This window comes from Schistocerca americana, chromosome 1 (genome assembly GCF_021461395.2).
Source record: "Schistocerca americana isolate TAMUIC-IGC-003095 chromosome 1, iqSchAmer2.1, whole genome shotgun sequence".
Taxonomy (NCBI): domain Eukaryota; kingdom Metazoa; phylum Arthropoda; class Insecta; order Orthoptera; family Acrididae; genus Schistocerca; species Schistocerca americana.
This window is the reverse complement of record NC_060119.1, coordinates 715,431,802-715,452,759: the sequence shown is the minus strand read 5'-3', so window position 1 is coordinate 715,452,759 and position 20,958 is coordinate 715,431,802. Positions and strand designations below refer to the sequence as shown.

The 20,958-nt window shown below is 45.1% G+C and overlaps 1 protein-coding gene across 1 annotated transcript in view; it reads right to left on the bottom strand.

The window, feature by feature from the left end:
• The window catches only part of LOC124593783 (tyrosine-protein phosphatase non-receptor type 13-like), a 723,760-nt gene that overhangs the window by 239,360 nt on the left and 463,442 nt on the right, over window positions 1–20,958 (bottom strand). The window contains exon 3 of the mRNA XM_047132135.1: window positions 14,825–15,250. Coding sequence (XP_046988091.1) covers window positions 14,825–15,250 — 426 coding nt within the window. The remainder of the gene's footprint in view (window positions 1–14,824; window positions 15,251–20,958) is intronic.

The following is a 20,958-nucleotide window of genomic DNA, read 5'->3' as shown; positions in this document are numbered from 1 at the left end:
GTAGATATCGAAACAGACGACAGAGGGATAGAGAAACAATTAAAATCGCTCAAAAGAGGAAAGGCCGCTGGACCTGATGGGATACCAGTTCCATTTTACACAGAGTACGCGAAGGAACTTGCCCCCCCTTCTTGCAGCGGTGTACCGTAGGTCTCTAGAAGAGCGTAGCGTTCCAAAGGATTGGAAAAGGGCACAGGTCATCCCCGTTTTCAAGAATGGACGTCGAACAGATGTGCAGAACTATAGACCTATGTCTCTAACGTCGATCAGTTGTAGAATTTTGGAACACGTATTACGTTCGAGTATAGTGACTTTTCTGGAGACTAGAAATCTACTCTGTAGGAATCAGCATGCGTTTCGGAAAAGACGGTCGTGTGAAACCCAGCTCGCGCTATTCGTCCACGAGACTCAGAGGGCCATAGACACGGGTTCCCAGGTAGATGCCGTGTTTCTTGACTTCCGCAAGGCGTTCGATACAGTTCCCCACAGTCGTTTAATGAACAAAGTAAGAGCATATGGACTATCAGACCAATTGTGTGATTGGATTGAAGAGTTCCTAGATAACAGAACGCAGCATGTCATTCTCAATGTAGAGAAGTCTTGCGAAGTAAGAGTGATTTCAGGTGTGCCGCAGGGGAGTGTCATAGGACCGTTGCTATTCACAGTATACATAAATGACCTTGCGGATGACATCGGAGGTTCACTGAGGCTTTTTGCAGATGATGCTGTGGTGTATCGAGAGGTTGTAACAATGGAAAATTGTACGGAAATGCAGGAGGATCTGCAGCGAATTGACGCATGGTGCAGGGAATGGCAATTGAATCTCAGTGTAGACAAGTGTAATGTGCTGCGAATACATAGAAAGATAGATCCCTTATCATTTAGCTACAGAATAGCAGGTCAGTAACTGGAAGCAGTTAATTCCATAAATTATCTGGGGGTATGCATTAGGAGTGATTTAAAATGGAATGATCATATAAAGTTGATCGTCGGTAAAGCAGATGCCAGACTGAGATTCATTGGAAGAATCCTAAGGAAGTGCAATCCGAAAACAAAGGAAATAAGTTACAGTGCGCTTGTTCACCCACTGCTTGAATACTGCTCAGCAGTGTGGGATCCGTACCAGATAGGGATGATAGAAGAGATAGAGAAGATCCAACGGAGAGCAGCGCGCTTCGTTACAGGATCATTTAGTAATCACGAAAGCATTACGGAGATGATAGATAAACTCCAGTGGAAGACTCTGCAGGAGAGACGCTCAGTAGCTCGGTACGGGCTTTTGTTGAAGTTTCGAGAACATACCTTCACCGAAGAGCCAAGCAGTATATTGCTCCCTCCTACGTATATCTCGCGAAGAGACCATGAGGATAAAATCAGAGAGATTAGAGCCCACACAGAGGCATACCGACAATCCTTCTTTCCGCGAACAATACGAGACTGGAATAGAAAGGAGAACCGATAGAGGTACTCAAGGTACCCTCCGCCACACACCGTCAGGTGGCTTGCGGAGTATGGATGTGGATGTAGAGGTACATGTAGTACTAGCGACTGTCAGTAGCTGACTAATGTAATTTTTTCTTCATCTACTCTTTTATTTGAATTTACATTCGTTATTCAAATGAGAGGAGATTGGAAGGTGACTGGGACGAGGCGACAGCACCGTGGTGGAGTCACATGTACCACTGTCCTCGGAGCAGTTCTCGGAAGGGAGTGCCGCGAGGTGCACATCAATGGCTCGCAGGCCCCCGGGCAGTCTTCCGTAGTGCACAGTTGGGTTACCGAAGTAGGTAAACACAGTTGAGATCTCCTGTGGCGCAAGACTCCCAGCCACAACAGTTTTTACAATCTAGAAGAGAAATGAAAAGGAACGCTGGCTTCAGCGAAGACCAAGAAGGCACTGTTGAGCAACGTGGAGAGTTGTGTTTTCTCTGGACAGTGCAGATGCTACAGAAGCTATCTTAAAAATGGACTTGGGCCAGAAGTTTTGGGATGTTTTACAGGGCTGAGACTCTGCTGAACGTTGGCTTCACAAAAACCAAATGGTTATGCAACGTAAGAATTGCAAGGACTGGCTAGTGTGAATAAATTAGGGGTTAGACAGAAAATCTCAACAGTGCTGACAAGGACCCACTTCATTCGCTACAGAGAGAGATGGAAAGAGAAAGAGATGTTTCAGTGTTAGATGGTAGAGCATGTATTATTGGTTAACTGTCTAAAGAATAGCCCAGGGGAGGGGAACGACGTTTTGCAAAGAACATTTTTAAAGGTCGGCACACGGATGATGCGTAGCCCAGCCAATCCGATAGAGTAAAGAGCGAAAACGCAGAAATGCTAGTTTTCCTTTTAGCGAACCCTCGGTACATAATTACTTCGTCATAGAGAACCTTCACCTCTTCATCCCGATCTTCAAGAACCTTGCGATGCCGCCAGAGCAGATGTATTGACGGATTTAGATTTCAGGCTGATCTGTACTTAGTACTTGGCGACGGTCGTTGGTGTGCCGCCAATGAGTGATTCTGCAGCCACTTCAGCCTCCGGCCGCAATTTACTGTGGTGAGATCGAGCCGCCACCATCAGACGATGTGTTAAAACATTAAACCCATTTTATAAAATTTCATAACTTCAAGTTTCACTTGCGAGACTTACATTCCGAATCAATTACCAACCTGCTTTAACTCCGACACCATATTCACGCATTCCCTTCACTAGTCTATCTGTCCTTTCAATTAACGTCATGACAATCACGGTACAGCTTCCCAATCACAGCTGCTTCATTTATTCGATTATGAGAATCTCACCCAGGTCCTTTGATCAGATGTGCCAAGTTTATACGAGATTATTATTGTTACACTACTGGCCATTAAAATTGCTACACCACGAAGATGACGTGCTACAGACGCGAAATTTAACTGACAGGAAGAAGATGCTGTGATATGCAAATGATTAGATTTTCAGAGCATTCACACAAGGTTGGCGCCGGTGGGGACACCTACAACGTGCTGACATGAGGAAAGTTCTCAACCGATTTCTCATACACAAACAGCAGTTGACGGGCGTTGCCTAGTGAAACGTTATTGTGATGTCTCGTCTAAGGAGGAGAAATGCGTACCATCACGTTTACGACTTTGATAAAGGTCGGATGTAGCTTATCGCGATTGCGGTTTATCGTATCGCGACATTGCTGCTCGCGTTGGTCGAGATCCAATGACTGTTAGCAGAAAATGGAATCGGTGGGTTCAGGAGGGTAATACGGAACGCCGTGCTGGATCCCAACGGCCTCGTATCACTAGCAGTCGAGATAACAGGCATCTTATCCGCACGACTGTAACGGATCGTGCAACCACGTCTCGATCCCTCAGTCAACTGATGGGGACGTTTGCAAGACAACAACCATCTGCACGAACAGTTCGACGACGTTTGCAGCAGCATGGACTATCAGCCCGGAGACCACGGCTGCGGTTACCCTTCACGCTGCATCACAGACAGGAGCGCCTGCGATGGTGTACTCAGCGACGAACCTGGGTGCACGAATGGCAAAACGTCATTTTTTTCGGATGAATCCAAGTTCTGTTTACAGCATCATGATGGTCGCATCCGTGTTTGGCGACATTGCGGTGAACGCACATTGGAAGCGTGTATTCGTCATCGCCATACTAGCGTATCACCCGGCGTGATGGTATGGGGTGCCATTGCTTACACGTCTCGGTCACCTCTTGTTCACATTGACGGGACTTTGAACAGTGGACGTTACATTTTAGATGTGTTTCGACCCGTGGCTCTACCCTTCATTCGATCCCTGCCGAAACCTTACAAAATGGTTCAAATGGCTCTGAGCACTATGGGACTTAACATCTGTGGTCATCAGTCCCCTAGAACTTAGAACTACTTAAACCTAACTAACCTAAGGACACTACACACATCCATGCCCGAGGCAGGATTCGAACCTGCGACCGTAGCAGTCGCGCGGTTCCCGACTGAGCGCCTAGAACCGCTAGACCACCGCGGCCGGCAAACCCTACATTTCAGCAGGATAATTCACGACCGCATGTTGCAGGTCCTGTACGGGCCTTTCTAGATACAGAAAATGTTCGACTGCTGCCCTGGCCAGCACATTCTCCAGATCTCTCACCAACTGAAAACGTCTGGTCAATGGTGGCCGAGCAACTGGCTCGTCACAATACGCCAGTCACTACTGTTGATGAAATGTGGTATCGTGTTGAAGCTACATGGGCAGCTGTACCTGTACACGCCATCCAAGCTCTGTTTGACTCAATGCCCAGGCGTATGAAGGCCGTTATTACGGCCAGAGGTGGTTGTTCTGGGTACTGATTTCTCAGGATCTATGCACGCAAATTGCGTGAAAATGTAATGACATGTCAGTTGTAGTATAATATATTTGTCTAATGAATACCTGTTTATCATCTGCATTTCTTCTTGGTGTAGCAATTTTAATGGCCAGTAATGTATTATTATTATTGTTATTATTGGTTATCAAATGCTTTCTTTAAGGGAATAAACCGAATTAATTGTGATTCTTGTTTTACTTAATAGTCATTTAATACCCAATTCATTATTTTGAAGGGTGAACAATTATCATATGTCAGATACAGCACCCAATCTCCACACCTCACATTTTGAATCACACAACCGTAACCTAGCAAGTACCAGTCGAACAGAGTAATATTTTTAAGTTCTTTGTTAAGGCAGTACTGGTATTTCTTATACTAGGAAACACCCAGTAGAGGTGCCAAAATACAGAAAATAAACTGAGGGAAAACATCGATGGAGAACAGATGCTCGTATTACTGGGCAGTGTCGGGCTAGGGCACCTCATTCTGTATGAGAGACGAAAATTATGTGAGCTATGGTTGACGTGCGGTTTCACCACCTTCAGTTTGTTCTAGAGTTCCCTAAAACTCAGACAGTTTTTTTCTGCTGAATTATGTCAGTAGTGCTTCACTGCTTCGTCTCCAGAAGCCTTACCTGACGCATCACTAATTAATTTCCCTCTGTTCACGTGGTATCCTGTGCCACCGGAATGGTACCACCTTTCCCTGCCACTGGAGGTAGAGAAATATGTGCTGTATGGTTTGTACATTTAAAAGGTAGATGCGTGTGTTTTACTGCTTGTGTGACAGTCAAGGAGGAAGATCCAACAAGCTGTTCCGCGTCACCGTCTTTTGCTATCCAATTTGGCGCCCTTTAACACTTTCGTGTTAAGACGAACTCCGGCGACGTTGTAAAATGGGGTAGGAACAGCAGGTTAACTAACTAGAAAAGAAAAGGAACGGAGATTAGGGTTTAACTTCCCGTTGACGACGTGGTCAGTAGAGAGGTACGAGGATAATCCCAAAAGTAAGGTCTCCTATTTGTTAATAAGTACATAGACCTCTTAATTTCTACAATGGTTTACATCAGTTTACTGCTTGAACATTTAGCTGTTTTTAGACATAATCACCATTTCTGTCGATGCATTTTTGTAGACGTTGTGGCATTTTTTGTGTGCCCATCTCATACCAGCTCGCCGCCATGCTGTTCAGACAGTTATGAACCTCTTCTTCCACCTCGTCGTCGGTGCTGAATCGCTGGGACCACAATTAACGCTGACAGGTACTGTGAGACTCTGAAAAAACTTAAACAAGCAGTTCAGAACCGGAAAGAGGAATGTTGAGCAAGGGCGTACACATTCTCCATGACAACAAACGCCCACACATCGCTCGGCAAACCGTTGCTCTCTTGCAACAGTTTCAGTGGAACATAATCACCCACCCACCCAATAGACCTGACTTGGCGCCCAGTGACTATCACCTGTTCCCTAGGTTAAAAGAACATTTGGCCGGAAAGCGATTCAGCTCCGACGACGTGGTGAAAGAAGAGGTTCATAACTTTCTGAAGAGCATTGCGGTGAGCTGGTATGACATGAGCATACAAAAACTGCCATAGCGTCTACAAAAATGCATCGACAGAAATGGCGATTATGTCGAAAAATAGCTAATGTTCAATCTGTAAACTGATGTAAACCACTGTAGAAATAAACAGGTGTACGTATTTATAAAAAAAATAGGAGACCTTACTTTTGGGATTACCCTCGTACAAGCTCGGGCAGGACAAGAAAGGCAGAGGAATTGGTCCACAGCATCTCTCCAGCGTAGCTTCAGTCCATTTTGGAAGAAAAAAAAAGCAGGGTACTGCTGATCTGACATGATGGGAATTTGAACCACAGACGCGCCTCTCCCCGTAGAAACCAGACGGATGAACAGAGCAAACGAGTTACGACCGGTCTTCATTGTCAAGAAGGATTCATGCTTGACAGTGTCTGACGTTGTGTATGATGATAGTCTGTCACGTGATATCTAGGTGCAGATGTATATAGTTGGATCAGAATAACAAAGTGATCAACGTCTAACTGCTAATAGGGCTGCTACCACAGCAACAACCAATCGCAGAACGCGGTCGGCCGCGCCTCCTGTTCCGTCCACCGTCGTCAAATCTCTCAGCAGGTAGCGACTACTGTAGGCAGTTGCAGAAGACTCTCGAGGCCGGTAACGCAAACAGTTGTGGTTCGTTTCATTGAGCGCTTTGTTTCTCTGTGCGGCGAGTTTATTTTGCGCTACAAAATGTCTAAAGCTTGTAGAAGAACTTTACAAAAAATGAGGCTGCTGAACTGAAATTTCAGCGATCTACTCATACTTGGTCAGACACGTGAGTCTGTATGCTCGGTGCGAGAATATTTCGAGAAAGAGAGAGACAATGGTGCAACTCTACTGTCTCTAACGAAGGTAGTCGAGAGACATGCAGATGCCTTGCAGATACACAATACTGTCGAGAAAATTTGTAAGGAGAAATACTGTGCAGAAGGGGAAGAGCCTGGTTCATCCAAACTGCGAACACATGGGAAGAAGAGGACAGAATTAAGTGTAACAAATTGACTCTTTTCAAAAAGATTCTGTTCGTCGTCACATATATGGATATTAAGAGAACAAAGACCATCCAACTATTAAGAAACTGTGCGTTACTCTTCGTGAGGCAGAATTATTCAGTGGCAGCAAAAGTCTTTGTTAAGGGTTGTCAGAGCCCTCGATTTTCGCTATAAAAAATTAATTGACGGAAAATTATAATGGAGAGGAACGACATCGTAGCGTGGCGTTGCTTTTTTAAAAAACTAGTTACAGTGTAATTGGAAGACATTGTGTGACTCGATGAAAGCTAGATAAACGCCGGTCAGTCTGTCAGAAAAGACTGGACAAATGATAACATTTGTGGAAGTTCTGCCGTTCCGGTGGTAAAGGACGCAAGAATTATTGACTTGCATGCTGGAATTGCATCCAGTTTCGTACCTGTCTCCTCGTTTACTAATCGGGGAAAACAAACGACTACCACAAGGAGATGAACCACGATAGTTTTCTGAAGGGGCAACAACTGGAAAACTTAAATCGGCCGTCTGTCATTGTAATGGATAAGGTCCCATATCATTCAGTCATTAAAGGTACAGCTCCACGTGATGACTGGGTGTTGTGTGCTGTCCTTAGGTTAGTTAGGTTTAAGTAGTTCTAAGTTCTAGGGGACTGATGACCATAGATGTTAAGTCCCATAGTGCTCAGAGCCATTTGAACCATTTTTTTTTACAGCTCCAACGAAGGCAACGAAAAAAGCCGATATTGTTGAATGGTTGAAACGCCACAACGTGAAAATTCAGGACGATTTATGTAAGGTGGAGGTCTGGAAATTGTAAAGAAAAATAGGTCACAGTTCCAACACTACGTTGCGGACGAGGTAGCTAAAGAACATGACCACAGTGTTCTTAGCCTTCCACCATACCACTCCCACTTTAACGCCATCGAAATGATTTGAGAGCAATTTAAAAATTACGTGACAATAGATAACGTAAGCTTCACTGTGGCAGAAATTCAAAGACTGTTAGAGGAAGCAGTGGCCACGCGGGACAGCCGCGTGGTACAAGGCGCTTTCCCCATCGGAGGTTCGAGTCCTCCCTCGTGTGTGTGTGTGTGTGTGTGTGTGTGTTTTTTGTCCTTAGCTTAAGTTAGTTTAAGTTAGATTAAGTGTGTGTTAAGCCTAGGGGCCGATGAACTCAGCATTTTGGTCCCATAGGAACTTACCACAAGTTTCCAACGAAGCAGTGGCACAAATAACGCCAGAAGAAGTGCAGAAGTTGGTTGGTTGGTTGGTTTGGGGAAGGAGACCAGACAGCGAGGTCATCGGTCTCATCGGATTAGGGAAGGACGGGGAAGGAAGTCGGCCGTACCCTTTGAAAGGAACCATCCCGGCATTTGCCTGGAGCGATTTAGGGAAATCACGGAAAACCTAAATCAGGATGGCCGGACGAGGGAGTGCAGAAGTGTTGTACGCTACCCAGAAAAGACTGTTAAAGAGGCGTGGAAAAGTGAAGTGTATGTCGAGAGTAATATAGAAAACATAATTATATTTTGTGCAATTCCAGGTGCTCGTCCACGGATCAGAGCTCAGATAACGACAGCGTCGAGGGAGAAAATGATTCTGAACTAAGTGGCATATACTCTCTGCTTTCAGTTCGTCTCTATTTTTATGTTTGTGTTCAGTATTATTGACTGAATGGTGTGTACTGCAGGTGCACAATAAACCTCATCTCATAATTAAGGAATACTCTTCCGCAAAAGTATGACACTCTCCACACACAACACAGCTCCACACACAACACAGTGATTGGTAAGTACTCTAGCATTTTATATTATTTTAATCTCCTTGGTTATTATATTTAGATGAACGATTCAGATCAATTTTAACATCACTAACGTATCGAATACGTTAAATGAACGTAATTCATTCTGATTATCGTGAAAACAGTGCTCTACCTGTTGCTTTTGTTGAGAAATACAAATAATAGGAAACGGTGTCATTTTAGACACGGGAGTGAGTCTGTTAAGCCACAATGATATAACGATCCAGTAAAGCGAAGTCAATATGGAACATTAAAAGGCGGTCTTAGAAGATAGTCCAGTAAGAAGCGGCACAGCTGTTGCTGCTACAGCCACAATGGCTGCGGACGCACCGGCAGACATACAACATCTTCGCCTTCCACACTCAACTGCGCTTCGCTCTCAGTCACTTTATAGTTCTGATCCGGGTATAAACGCAACTGTAGAATAAAATAAACTGCCAGGAGAGAAACAAAACATCTTGTATAGCTGTAAAAATCATCCAGTATTTTTTGAGAATTAGTACTGTCTAACACTCGTCTTGGTCGTGCAGCCGGACTGAGGAGGGACATAGTGCCAAGAGATACAACAGTCCTCACTGATGCAGATTCATTGCCAAGTCTGACGATAGTCAATGATGTAATTAGTTAAAGTGAAATATACCCTAGCTGAAAAATTACTCGTCAGCCACACTTGGGAACCAACAAGTTACTTGACGATGGAGCCAGCTGTCGAAACAAGTGGTAATGAAAGGAGTTTGCCGTTGTCATAATCTGCAAAAGAGTGTGTGTCACACCTCACTCTGATATTATTAGGAAATATTCCAGTGGCGCAACAGGGCTATTGAAACCTTCACTGTACCTGAAGTAGATGTCTAGGACGAGACTAAGTAGTAAAAATGGAAGAGGGTGCGTTTACTATCTATTCCCAGAGTGATTGTTTAGATAGCTTGTAGACACTGTAAGGAGTGAGTGAGATGTAGCCGAGAACAGGAATGGACGTAGGGAACACACTCTCTCTCTCTCTGTCTCTGTCTCTACCTTTTTTTTAGTCGTCTGAATGGTCTGATGCGACCCGCAACAATTGCCTCTTCTGCATCAGTATCTTCAACGCAGAGTAGCACATACGCCCAACTATTTGTTGAATACATTCTAATTTCTGTTTTCCCCATACCTTTTGCCCTTTTTGTTTCCAGTCCCTCATGTCTTAAACATATCAAGCACGGAAACTGAAAACGTTCCAAGTGCTATTTTTGCACAAAACGAATTTTCAGGGCTATTGTGATCTCGGTAGCTTGTTGCATGATCCAGGTACCAGATGTTGGTGAAAGTGTTTGAGACATGTGTTAGTAAACGGCGCGTGGTATATGTGCAAAGCAGTGCTTCACACTCTATTTCAAAATGCCATGCGTCAAGGTTTCCGCCACTTAGTGTGGGACGTTTGAAGAGATATAACACAAGTTGTTGGTAGGTGAGCACAGCTCCGTGAGCTGCGACAAAGATTTTGTGGTTATAGACAAATTAAGGAAGGTAACCAAGGCCCTTGTCTGGAAGATTTACGACAGATTGTTGAGTCAGCTAAAGCTACCTAACCGTTCTATGTAATTTCAATGCATGCACCTGAACATTTTGCTTTTAATGGAGCTGCTGCGACATTGTTGTCAATGTAGGCGTGTAAAATCTCCAAATGCAATATGATGAAAGTGTCTCATGCCCATCCATCTCAAACAGCTATTAAGAATTCCTACTCTGAACCAGAAGAGCGGAAAATAAAATCAATGTATTCGAAAGAATCAAGACCATGGCTGATGAATGCAATGAAGTACTTCAGCTGAAGAATTAGGCACGTTTATCAGTTTCACTATAAAAAGACCTATTGAAATTGCTGCAATTTCTCCCTCAACGAAACAGAGAATTTTTCAGTAAACTTTGCAATTGATCCCAAGAACGGTGTTGTGTACGAAAGAGAGGTCAATACTGGGGGATTGTTTTCTTGAATGCCGGCCGCGGTAGCCGAGCGGTTCTAGGTGCTTCAGTCCAGAACCACGCGGCTGCTATGGTCGCAGGTTCGAATCCTGCCTCGGGCACGGATGTGTGTGATGTCCTTAGGTTAGTTAGGTTTAAGTAGTTCTAAGTCTAGGGGACTGATGACCTCAGATGTTAAGTCCCATAGTGCTTAGAGCCATTTGAACCATTTTTTCTTGAATTTTGTTTTAATATTCTCTTCTAATAAATTTACAAGTTACAAGAAACGTTTTTTGTTGACTGCAGTTCTCTTAGTTACAATATTACCACTGTATTTCCGTACGTGTATTATCACAAAAATTGTAGTACCTCTGTATTAATGGCACTTGAAACAAAACTTTCGTATTGGCAATTAGAATCAGTCAGTTACCTGGTATGGTTCTTAGAAGGTTCTTGATAAATTATTTATTTTCTAAAATGTTCCGGTTTTTTTTTTCAGTGATGAGGTGAGCAGCGTAACTCTGCACTCTAAAAATGCCTTATAAAATTTTTGGATTTGCAAACTTCTGCTGATAAATGTGAGATCTGGCTCTTCCAAGCTTTTCAACTTCTACTTTTCGTATGTTCCATCATCCTATCTCAGTCAGTGTTTCGCATCGATTCAGTGGATAACCTCTCCATATCTTTTTTTTTTACCAATACAATCACTTTATTGTATTCTTCTGTAACGCCACAGTGCAAATGCTTCGATTTTCTTCTTTTCCAGTTTCCCCGCCGTCCATGATTCAGTTCTATACGATGCTGTGCCTCAGACGGACTTTCTCAGAAATTTATTTTGCAAGTTATAAATTTAATAGTGGCGTAGTCTCGCCTCCAAAGCAGCACACAGCAAGCGAGTTCGCAGCCATTCCCCGGAAGGCGAAAGAAAAGCATAGACACTTTTTTGGCGTCTGGCATGGCTCTTCGTGCCTCTGCCACAACCAAGCACATTACGTGATTCTGCACGCGTCTCTATGACGACGCTTCGGTGCTGCTGCAGCTCTACAGACGAGTATTGTTTTCAGTCGCGTAGTCACCGTACCGTCAGCAGGCGTATCCGCGTAAACAGACCGAAAGACTCATCATGGATTAATTACACTATTGTCAGACAGACTCTCGAAAGAGCTACATCCATTAAACATATGCGAATTCGTGTCAGGAGCCATTAACGTGGAACGTAGACATAAAACTAATCGTAGAAAAATCAGATACCAGGCAGATTCTTTGCAAGAATGCTCTGGAAGTGCAGTCTATCAACGAAGGAGGTAACTTACGAAAGCCTCTTTCGACCGATATTTGAGTACTGTTTGTCATTCTGGGATAATTACCCGATAGAACCGATAGACGAAATGGGAAAGACTGAATTACAGAACGTGCTTAGTCATAGATTCGTTTACCAATCGCGGATACTTGAAAGAGAAGTTCATCCAATTACAATGGCAGATGCTACAAGAGAGGCGTTCTACGACACGATGTGGTTTACTGCTGAAATTCCATGAACGTACTTCCCTAGAAGAACCGATGAATATATTGCTTCCTCCTATGTACGAGAGTGTGCTGAAAGCAGTGCCTCCGAATTTTTTGTTCTGTTCTCAAGATCAGTTGAGGTATTATGTCGCTTCGAAGATGGCGGTCTGTAACGTAACTGTATCGGTGTACTGCGAGACCCCCAGAAAACTGAAAGCACTGATTCGAAGAGTTCGTCCACACATGGAGCACCCTCTCCTGAAGCATGACCTCATTTCGATAGTGATGAAGTGAAACAAGCGGAGCTGAGGTTCTGACTCCGGCAACAAAGTCAAACATTCTACAGTGACGGTATCAAAAAACTGACGTCTCGTTGGAAGAAATGTGTTCGACGCCAGCGTGACTATGTCGAGAAGTAAATATGTAGGCAAGAAGAATAAAGATGTAAAATGTTAATTAAGTATTTATAAAGCTGTGTAAGTTTTCACGTAAAGAATTCGAAACATTATTTTTCAGTACGCACTCGTATATCTCGGTAATGCAATATTTGGAAATTTGTGGTAAGGTCTTATGGGACCAAACTGCTGAGGTCATCGGTCCCTAGGTTTACGCACTGCTTAATTTAACTTAAACTAACTTACGCTAAGGACAACACATACACACCCATGCCTGAGGGAGGATTCGAACCTCCGACGGGGGGAGCAGGGCGGACCGTGACAAGGCGCCCTAGACTGCGCGGCTACCCCGGGCGGCCGAATATGAGAGTCACTCCAAAAGAAATACACATTATTTTTGTAAAAATACAGTTTTAATTCTGCATGTGTGAAAGTTTTACAGTGTGTAGATACATCCTTCCCGCTTGTTTTCAAACTTAGTTCAACCTGTTCCCGCGAGTGGCGCAGTCACAGCATGTCTTCAAGATGGCTGCTACACTTGACGTTCGTCAGAAGCAACGTGGTGTCATAGGATTCCTGTGCTGTGAAAACAAGACAGTGGGAAACATCCACAAGAGGTTGAAAAATGTCTATGGAGATGCTGCTGTCGATCGCAGTACAGTCAGTCGTTGGGCAAGCAGGTTACGTAATGAAAGCGTACACCGCAATATTGAGGATTGTCCTCGCAGTGGCAGGCCTCGTACTGCACACACTCCAGACAATGTTAGAGAGTTAACGGATTGGTGACTGCTGGCAGACGCATCACAGTGAACGAATTGTCACGCTACGTTGGGATAGGGGAAGGAAATGTTTGCAGAATATTGAAAAGTGTTGACGTTAAAAAAGGTTTGTGACAGGTGTGTTCGTAGGATGTTGACAGTGGCCCACAAAGAAACAAGAAAAACGGTATACAGCGAACTTTTGGAACAGTACGAGAATGGTGGATATGAATTTCTTGGAAGAACTGTGACAGGTGATGAGACATGGTTCCTTCATTTTTCTCCAGAGACGAAGAGGCAATCAATGGAGTGGCATCATGCAAATTCACCCAAGAAAAAAAAATTCAAAACCACACATTCTGCTGGAAGAGTTACCGCTACCTGTTTTTAGATTCCGAAGGGCTCTTGCTTGTGGACATCATGCGAAGTGGAACCACCATAAATTCTTATGCATATGTGATGACACTGAAGAAACTTCAAGGTCGACTGAGTCGTGTTCGACAAGATCGGAAAAAGCAGGATGTTTTGCTGTTGCACGAGAATGCACGGCCACATGTCAGTCAAAAAACCATGGAAGCGATCACAAAAGTCGGATGGACAACACTGAAACACCCGCCTTACAGTCCTGACCTGGCTCTATGTGACTATCATCTCTTTGGGAAACTGAAAGACTCTCTTCGTGGAACAAGGTTTGAAGATGATGACTCCCTTGTGCACGCTGCCAAACAGTGGCTCCAACAGATTGATCCAGAATTTTACCGTGCGGGTGTACAGGCGCTGGTTCCAAGATGGCGTAAGGCAGTTGAGAGGGATGGAAATTATGTGGAGAAATGAAAATATTGTTCCTAAAGGATGTATCTATACACTGTAAAACTTTCAAACATGTAGAATGAAAGATGGATTTTAAAAAAATAGTGTCCATTTATTTTGGAGTGACCCATAATATGAGGACAGTATTAGAGAGAGATGAGGGTATTGCAGTGGCTTGGTTTTTTGGCACTGCAATATCGTATTTATCCGGCCACACCGGGCAAGCGACTTTCGAATAAAATGTCTCTCCTGTGCAGGAATATACATAATGGATTTACGAGTACAGGTTGTAGACGAGTGACTGACGTATGGAAGTTTGGGTTTGGCTGCGAGTCGTGCTCGGGTAGCCAAATGGTATGGCGACCGCTAGCGATAAGCGGGAAATACGGGTCCGAGTCCCGGTGCTGCACAACGTTTCATTGTCATACATTATACAGCTTCTGGGTGTAGACAATTGCAACTCCGAATACATATAATGGATTAGACGGACTCACGCTCACACGGAGGCGTACCAACAATTGTTCTTTCCGCACACCATTGGCGACTAACAGGACAAGGAAGAAGTGATAGTGGTACACAAAATATCCGCTGCCACTCACCAAAAGTACAGAAGCAGATGTGAATGAAAGTCGGTGACAGAACTACTAGTTGTCAAGGGTCTTCTTTCGCTTTAGTGTGTGATGTGGAGGCGTACTCACCGGTGTTGAGGAACGGGTAGGTGGCGCAGTGGCAGGTGGCCTCCTCGCCCTCCTCCTCCTCTTCCTCCTCCTCCTCCTCCTCGTCGTCATCGTCCTCCTCGTCGTCGGGCGACCGCTCGGAGCCGTAGCCCTGGTCCAGCCCGTTGCTGGCGTCGTTGCAGTCGAGGTGGTTGGGCAACGAGCCGCAGAGCGCGGCGCGGTCCTTGCAGAGCTTGCCGCTACGGCCGCCCCCACCGCCCCCGCAGCTGCGGCCCCTGGCGCCGGGGGCGGGCCCCGCGGCGGAGGCGGCTCCGGCGGCGGTGGCGGCGGCCGCGGTGCGCGGCAGAGAACCCGAGGAGTGCGCGCGCCGCCCCGCCAGGCCCGCCGGCTGCCGGCTCGCGCTCGATCCCATCGCCTCGCCGCCGCCTACATCGCACCCGCCGCAACCTGCAACACACCACCACTCACTCAGTCTCCCGCTAGAGAACGAGCGTACAGCTTAAACGTAACATCTCGCTCGTACTGTATGTGTGGTGTCACCGCCAGACACCACACTTGCTAGGTGGTAGCCTTTAAATCGGCCGCGGGCCGATAGTATACGTCGGACCCGTGTGTCGCCACTGTCAGTGATAGCAGACAGAGCGCCGCCACACGGCAGGTCTAGTCTAGAGAGACTCCCTAGCACTCGCCCCAGTTGTACAGCCGGCTTTGCTAGCGATGGTTCACTGTCTACATACGCTCTCATTTGCAGAGACGACAGTTTAGCATAGCCTTCAGCTACGACCTAGCAAGGCACCATATTCAGTTTCTATAAATACTATCTTCAAGAATGTGTTCTGAACAGATAATATTGTGAATCGTGTACAGTCAAGAGCGACGTTCATCATTAATGGATTGAAGTTAAGTATCAAACTAATTACGTCCGCTTTCTGGATTCTCATTCCTTGTCATTTTCCAGACCCCACGTCAGTATAGTTCTTCCCTCCTCACGCCAGCCTGCTTGAGCTAAAACGCGTGCATTTCGGCCTCCACTCGTAACAAGGTGTTGGCTCTTTTGCTAACACAAAAGTATGCGTTCGTACTGTACTGCTTTAAGCAAATACAGCCGTATACCATGATCGGCTGAGACCCGATGGGAGGTTCAGAGCTAATAGGAAACATTTGTCTTCCTTCACGCACAGTGGCATCTTTCATCCGCGTCAAAGAACTACGTAATCAACATGGAGGCTATCTATGCATTACAGCGCTCTGGTGGCAGTAGCGAGCAACACAGGCTGCCGTATTTTACAATTTCAAGCACACCGAATATTTCAACTGGACAGATGATGGAAATCACGTGTTTCTGCCATCGAAATGTAAATTAAAAGTATTTCGGTTGATCGTAAAACATGTATAGTGTATGTGCAACGTACGATTCTATTAATCTTAGTACTGATTCGGTAGGAATGTCGCACTTTAGCTAGGTACTACCACGTTTTCACATGTAACATTTCTTATACATAACTGTATTTGCCAAATTTCTACATCGTATTTTCTGGATTTTCATGGTCATTTAGAATGTCAGGCAGACGACTTTATTAATATACAGTTCTCTACTGCATTTAGTTTGTTTTAGTGTGTCGACAATACACGTCTGTCCGGAGTAAAATACGTGTTAAACAACAACTATACTAGGCATATGAACTATGCATTTATATAAACTCTAAGTTAGTCTTTATTTTTTTTACAAAATTCTTTTGAAAAGCAAGAAGCTGACAATTATCGGTAACCAACAAATTTGGAAACAAGTGGCAGCCTCAGGTCTTCTGGTAAATGCTACTTTCTGAGAAACAAAAATCCTAAGCAACATGAGATGAAACATGAAAGTCTTATCTTCCGTTAGAACTGCTGTAAGCCACACAAAAAATATGAATCTCGAACAAAAACCTCTAGTCCACATATCTGGAATTGTCCTCAACAGCAACGATAATTAAGCCTTCGAGTCATATCTCAAACTATTTATTTTACGACTACTATAGTCTGCTTTCTCCATAAATACCAACGACCTATATAAATACATTTCTTTGGTAGATCCGTAAGACAGAACTGCCTAGAGTGAATCCCGCTATACGTTATCCAAGTGAAGGATGTAATAACTGTAAGTAGGAGTTACACTGAAATTATCGAGTATCTATAGGATAGGATACATTGGTAATTACACAAATACGTTTATTTACATCAAAGTCACCAGTACAATGCGGCAGCTCGCAGATCCCAAACATCTCGCTTGAGATATCACTGAAGACGAAAAACGCTCTGTATATTTGAGAATTATTTCCGGAAACATGTCTGGCGGGCAATAAACAAAGAAAAAATTCCGACTGGCAGTAGCTAATGTTACTGTATGGCGAACAAAACTGTATGATTCTGAGCTAGCTGCGACTATATCGCTCAAGACGACGTTGCAAAATATGGCGGCTAAGTTCTCAATTGGCTTCAAATATGACGGCACCTTGACTGGTCTACGTTTTTTACGTAGTCGTTGATTCGCGACATGTGAAAGCTGTGTGTTACATATACCTGTTGAGTGTAGATAATTGCAATGGGTGTGTGCGAATAATGTGATGTCATGTTTTTGTTGTATGATGATGAGAGAAAGGAGAGGATGAAGCTCGATATGGGAACAAAGTCGCCACCTGTCTAGTTGCATCAAGTAGACTCCCGCAGTCCACATCCGACAAAAGAATCGTCATTAACAGTGTCATCTACCCTTGTCACCATTATACGGTTCGGAGACGTTTGAATTTTTTCCACGATTCTGACGCAAAGTTTGTCGACAAAATTCTGATGGTGAAAATTTCTTACAGGTCCAGACTTCGAAGTGACTACCTCTGTCAGGAGTTCCACCGCACAGGCATATTTTATTCTTTTACTTCCTTATGACGACAACCGCAACAAGTCACAACGGTGTTACCGGCTTGCTCATCTGTCAACAAATAAAAAAGAGGGACAAAGAATTCGTTGGAAAATCTATAAGATCTGCCTTGTAACTACGTAATTAAAAAAGAAGAATAAAATTATATGTAAATGTTCAAGTTGAACAAATGTGATAACAATCAAGAATTTGTTTCGCAAGTTTGAGACAAGTGGTAGTTCAAAAAATCAAATGGCTCTGAGCACTATGGGACTTAACATCTGTGGTCATCAGTCCCCTAGAACTTAGAACTACTTAAACCTAACTAACCTAAGGACATCACACACATCCATGCCCGAGGCAGGATTCGAACCTGCGACCGTAGCAGTCGCGCGGTTCCGGACTGCGCGCCTAGCAACTGGTAGTGTTCGTAATGACAAGTGTTTGCCATGTCGATCGTACAAAAAGAGTTAAAACGCCTGAAAGCGAGAAGACACGAACTGTGTTTCAAACCAGCTCGAGGAAATCGAGCAGACGAGACACACTGCGACAAATTATTGTTTAAAACCTGTATCTCTTTCCATACAGAATTCAAACTCATCAGCCATTAGGCTCCAGGGAGATGGAACAGCGGCTGTGTTTCACTAACACTATTGTACACGGAACTGACGGATAGGACTTTGATGTAAATATGATTTGGTTTAGCGACGAAGCCCACTTTGTCAATAAGCAAAACTGGCGCATTGGGGAGACTCAGAATCCACATTTACCGAGCGAGAAGTCTCCTCAGCTTTAACGGGTGACTGTGTGGTGTGCAATGTCCACTCACGGAATAATCGGTGCGATATTCCTTAATGGCACGCTGACTACCGAACGGTATGTGAAGGTTTTGGGAGATTATTTCATCCCTATTTTCCAAAGCGACCCTCATTTCGACAAGATGTGGTTCATGCAAGACGGAGCTGGACGCCACCAAAGCGAGAGTGTGTTTGATATCCTGGATGAGCACTTTGAGGATCGCATTCTGGCTCTGGGGTACCCAGAGGCCACTGGGATGGGCCTCGATTGGCCACCATGTTCTCCGGATCTGAACATATGCGTCTCCTTTTTGTGGGGTTATATTAAAGACTAGCTGTACAGCAGTAACCCCAGAACCATTACTGAGCTGAAAATAGCCATCCAATAGGTCATCGACAGCATCAATGTTCCGACACTTCAGCGGGTCATGCAGAATTTAGCTATTCATCTACGTCACATCATCGCCAATGACGGCAGGCATATCCAGCACGTCATAACCTAAATCCGAATAGGTTTAACACGTTGAATAATGTGTGTGAAAGCCGTAATTTGTAAGTAACTTTGTGTTTTTTTCATATAGTTCAATAATTGTCTCCTTGAAGAAGCCAAGATATTACCTGTTTTGTCTAGTCATAGTCTACATTTACGGAAGAAATATCCAATTCGAGAGAGTATGGTGACGCGATTTTTAAACACTTTTATACAAATTTAAAATAATTTTTAAATATCATCATATGTATAGTGGGGAGTAGAGGACAGGATAGTATGGGTACAGAGCTTGATGATGCATTAAACAAGATAATTATTGCGTATGAGTAATAATCAAGCATAATAAAGCAACGTAGTGTAGGAGCAAAAGTAATTATTTGGGAACTACACTCCTGGAAATGGAAAAAAGAACACATTGACACCGGTGTGTCAGACCCACCATACTTGCTCCGGACACTGCGAGAGGGCTGTACAAGCAATGATCACACGCACGGCACAGCGGACACACCAGGAACCGCGGTGTTGGCCGTCGAATGGCGCTAGCTGCGCAGCATTTGTGCACCGCCGCCGTCAGTGTCAGCCAGTTTGCCGTGGCATACGGAGCTCCATCGCAGTCTTTAACACTGGTAGCATGCCGCGACAGCGTGGACGTGAACCGTATGTGCAGTTGACGGACTTTGAGCGAGGGCGTATAGTGGGCATGCGGGAGGCCGGGTGGACGTACCGCCGAATTGCTCAACACGTGGGGCGTGAGGTCTCCACAGTACAGCGATGTTGTCGCCAGTGGTCGGCGGAAGGTGCACGTGCCCGTCGACCTGGGACCGGACCGCAGCGACGCACGGATGCACGCCAAGACCGTAGGATCCTATGCAGTGCCGTAGGGGACCGCACCGCCACTTCCCAGCAAATTAGGGACACTGTTGCTCCTGGGGTATCGGCGAGGACCATTCGCAACCGTCTCCATGAAGCTGGGCTACGGTCCCGCACACCGTTAGGCCGTCTTCCGCTCACGCCCCAACATCGTGCAGCCCGCCTCCAGTGGTGTCGCGACAGGCGTGAATGGAGGGACGAATGGAGACGTGTCGTCTTCAGCGATGAGAGTCGCTTCTGCCTTGGTGCCAATGATGGTCGTATGCGTGTTTGGCGCCGTGCAGGTGAGCGCCACAATCAGGACTGCATACGACCGAGGCACACAGGGCCAACACCCGGCATCATGGTGTGGGGAGCGATCTCCTACACTGGCCGTTACACCACTGGTGATCGTGGAGGGGACACTGAATAGTGCACGGTACATCCAAACCGTCATCGAACCCATCGTTCTACCATTCCTAGACCGGCAATGGAACTTGCTGTTCCAACAGGACAATGCACGTCCGCATGTATCCCGTGCCACCCAACGTGCTCTAGAAGGTGTAAGTCAACTACCCTAGCCAGCAAGATCTCCGGATCTGTCCCCCATTGAGCATGTTTGGGACTGGATGAAGCGTCGTCTCACGCGGTCTGCACGTCCAGCACGAACGCTGGTCCACTGAGGCGCCAGGTGGAAATGGCATGGCAAGCCATTCCACAGGACTACATCCAGCATCTCTACGATCGTCTCCATGGGAGAATAGCAGCCTGCATTGCTGCGAAAGGTGGATATACACTGTACTAGTGCCGACATTGTGCATGCTCTGTTGCCTGTGTCTATGTGCCTGTGGTTCTGTCAGTGTGATCATGTGATGTATCTGACCCCAGGAATGTGTCAATAAAGTTTCCCCTTCCTGGGACAATGAATTCACGGTGTTCTTATTTCAATTTCCAGGAGTGTATGTTTTTTACTAGAAGTAAAGTTTTCGCTCCACCTATAAAATCATGACGTCTGTCTACTGTTGCCTGTATGTTCGTTGACAATGCAACAGGAGCGATAAGTCAACACCTGCAACATGTACTTTTAGCGATCATTTCATTCTTGTTTTATCATTACATTGCATGT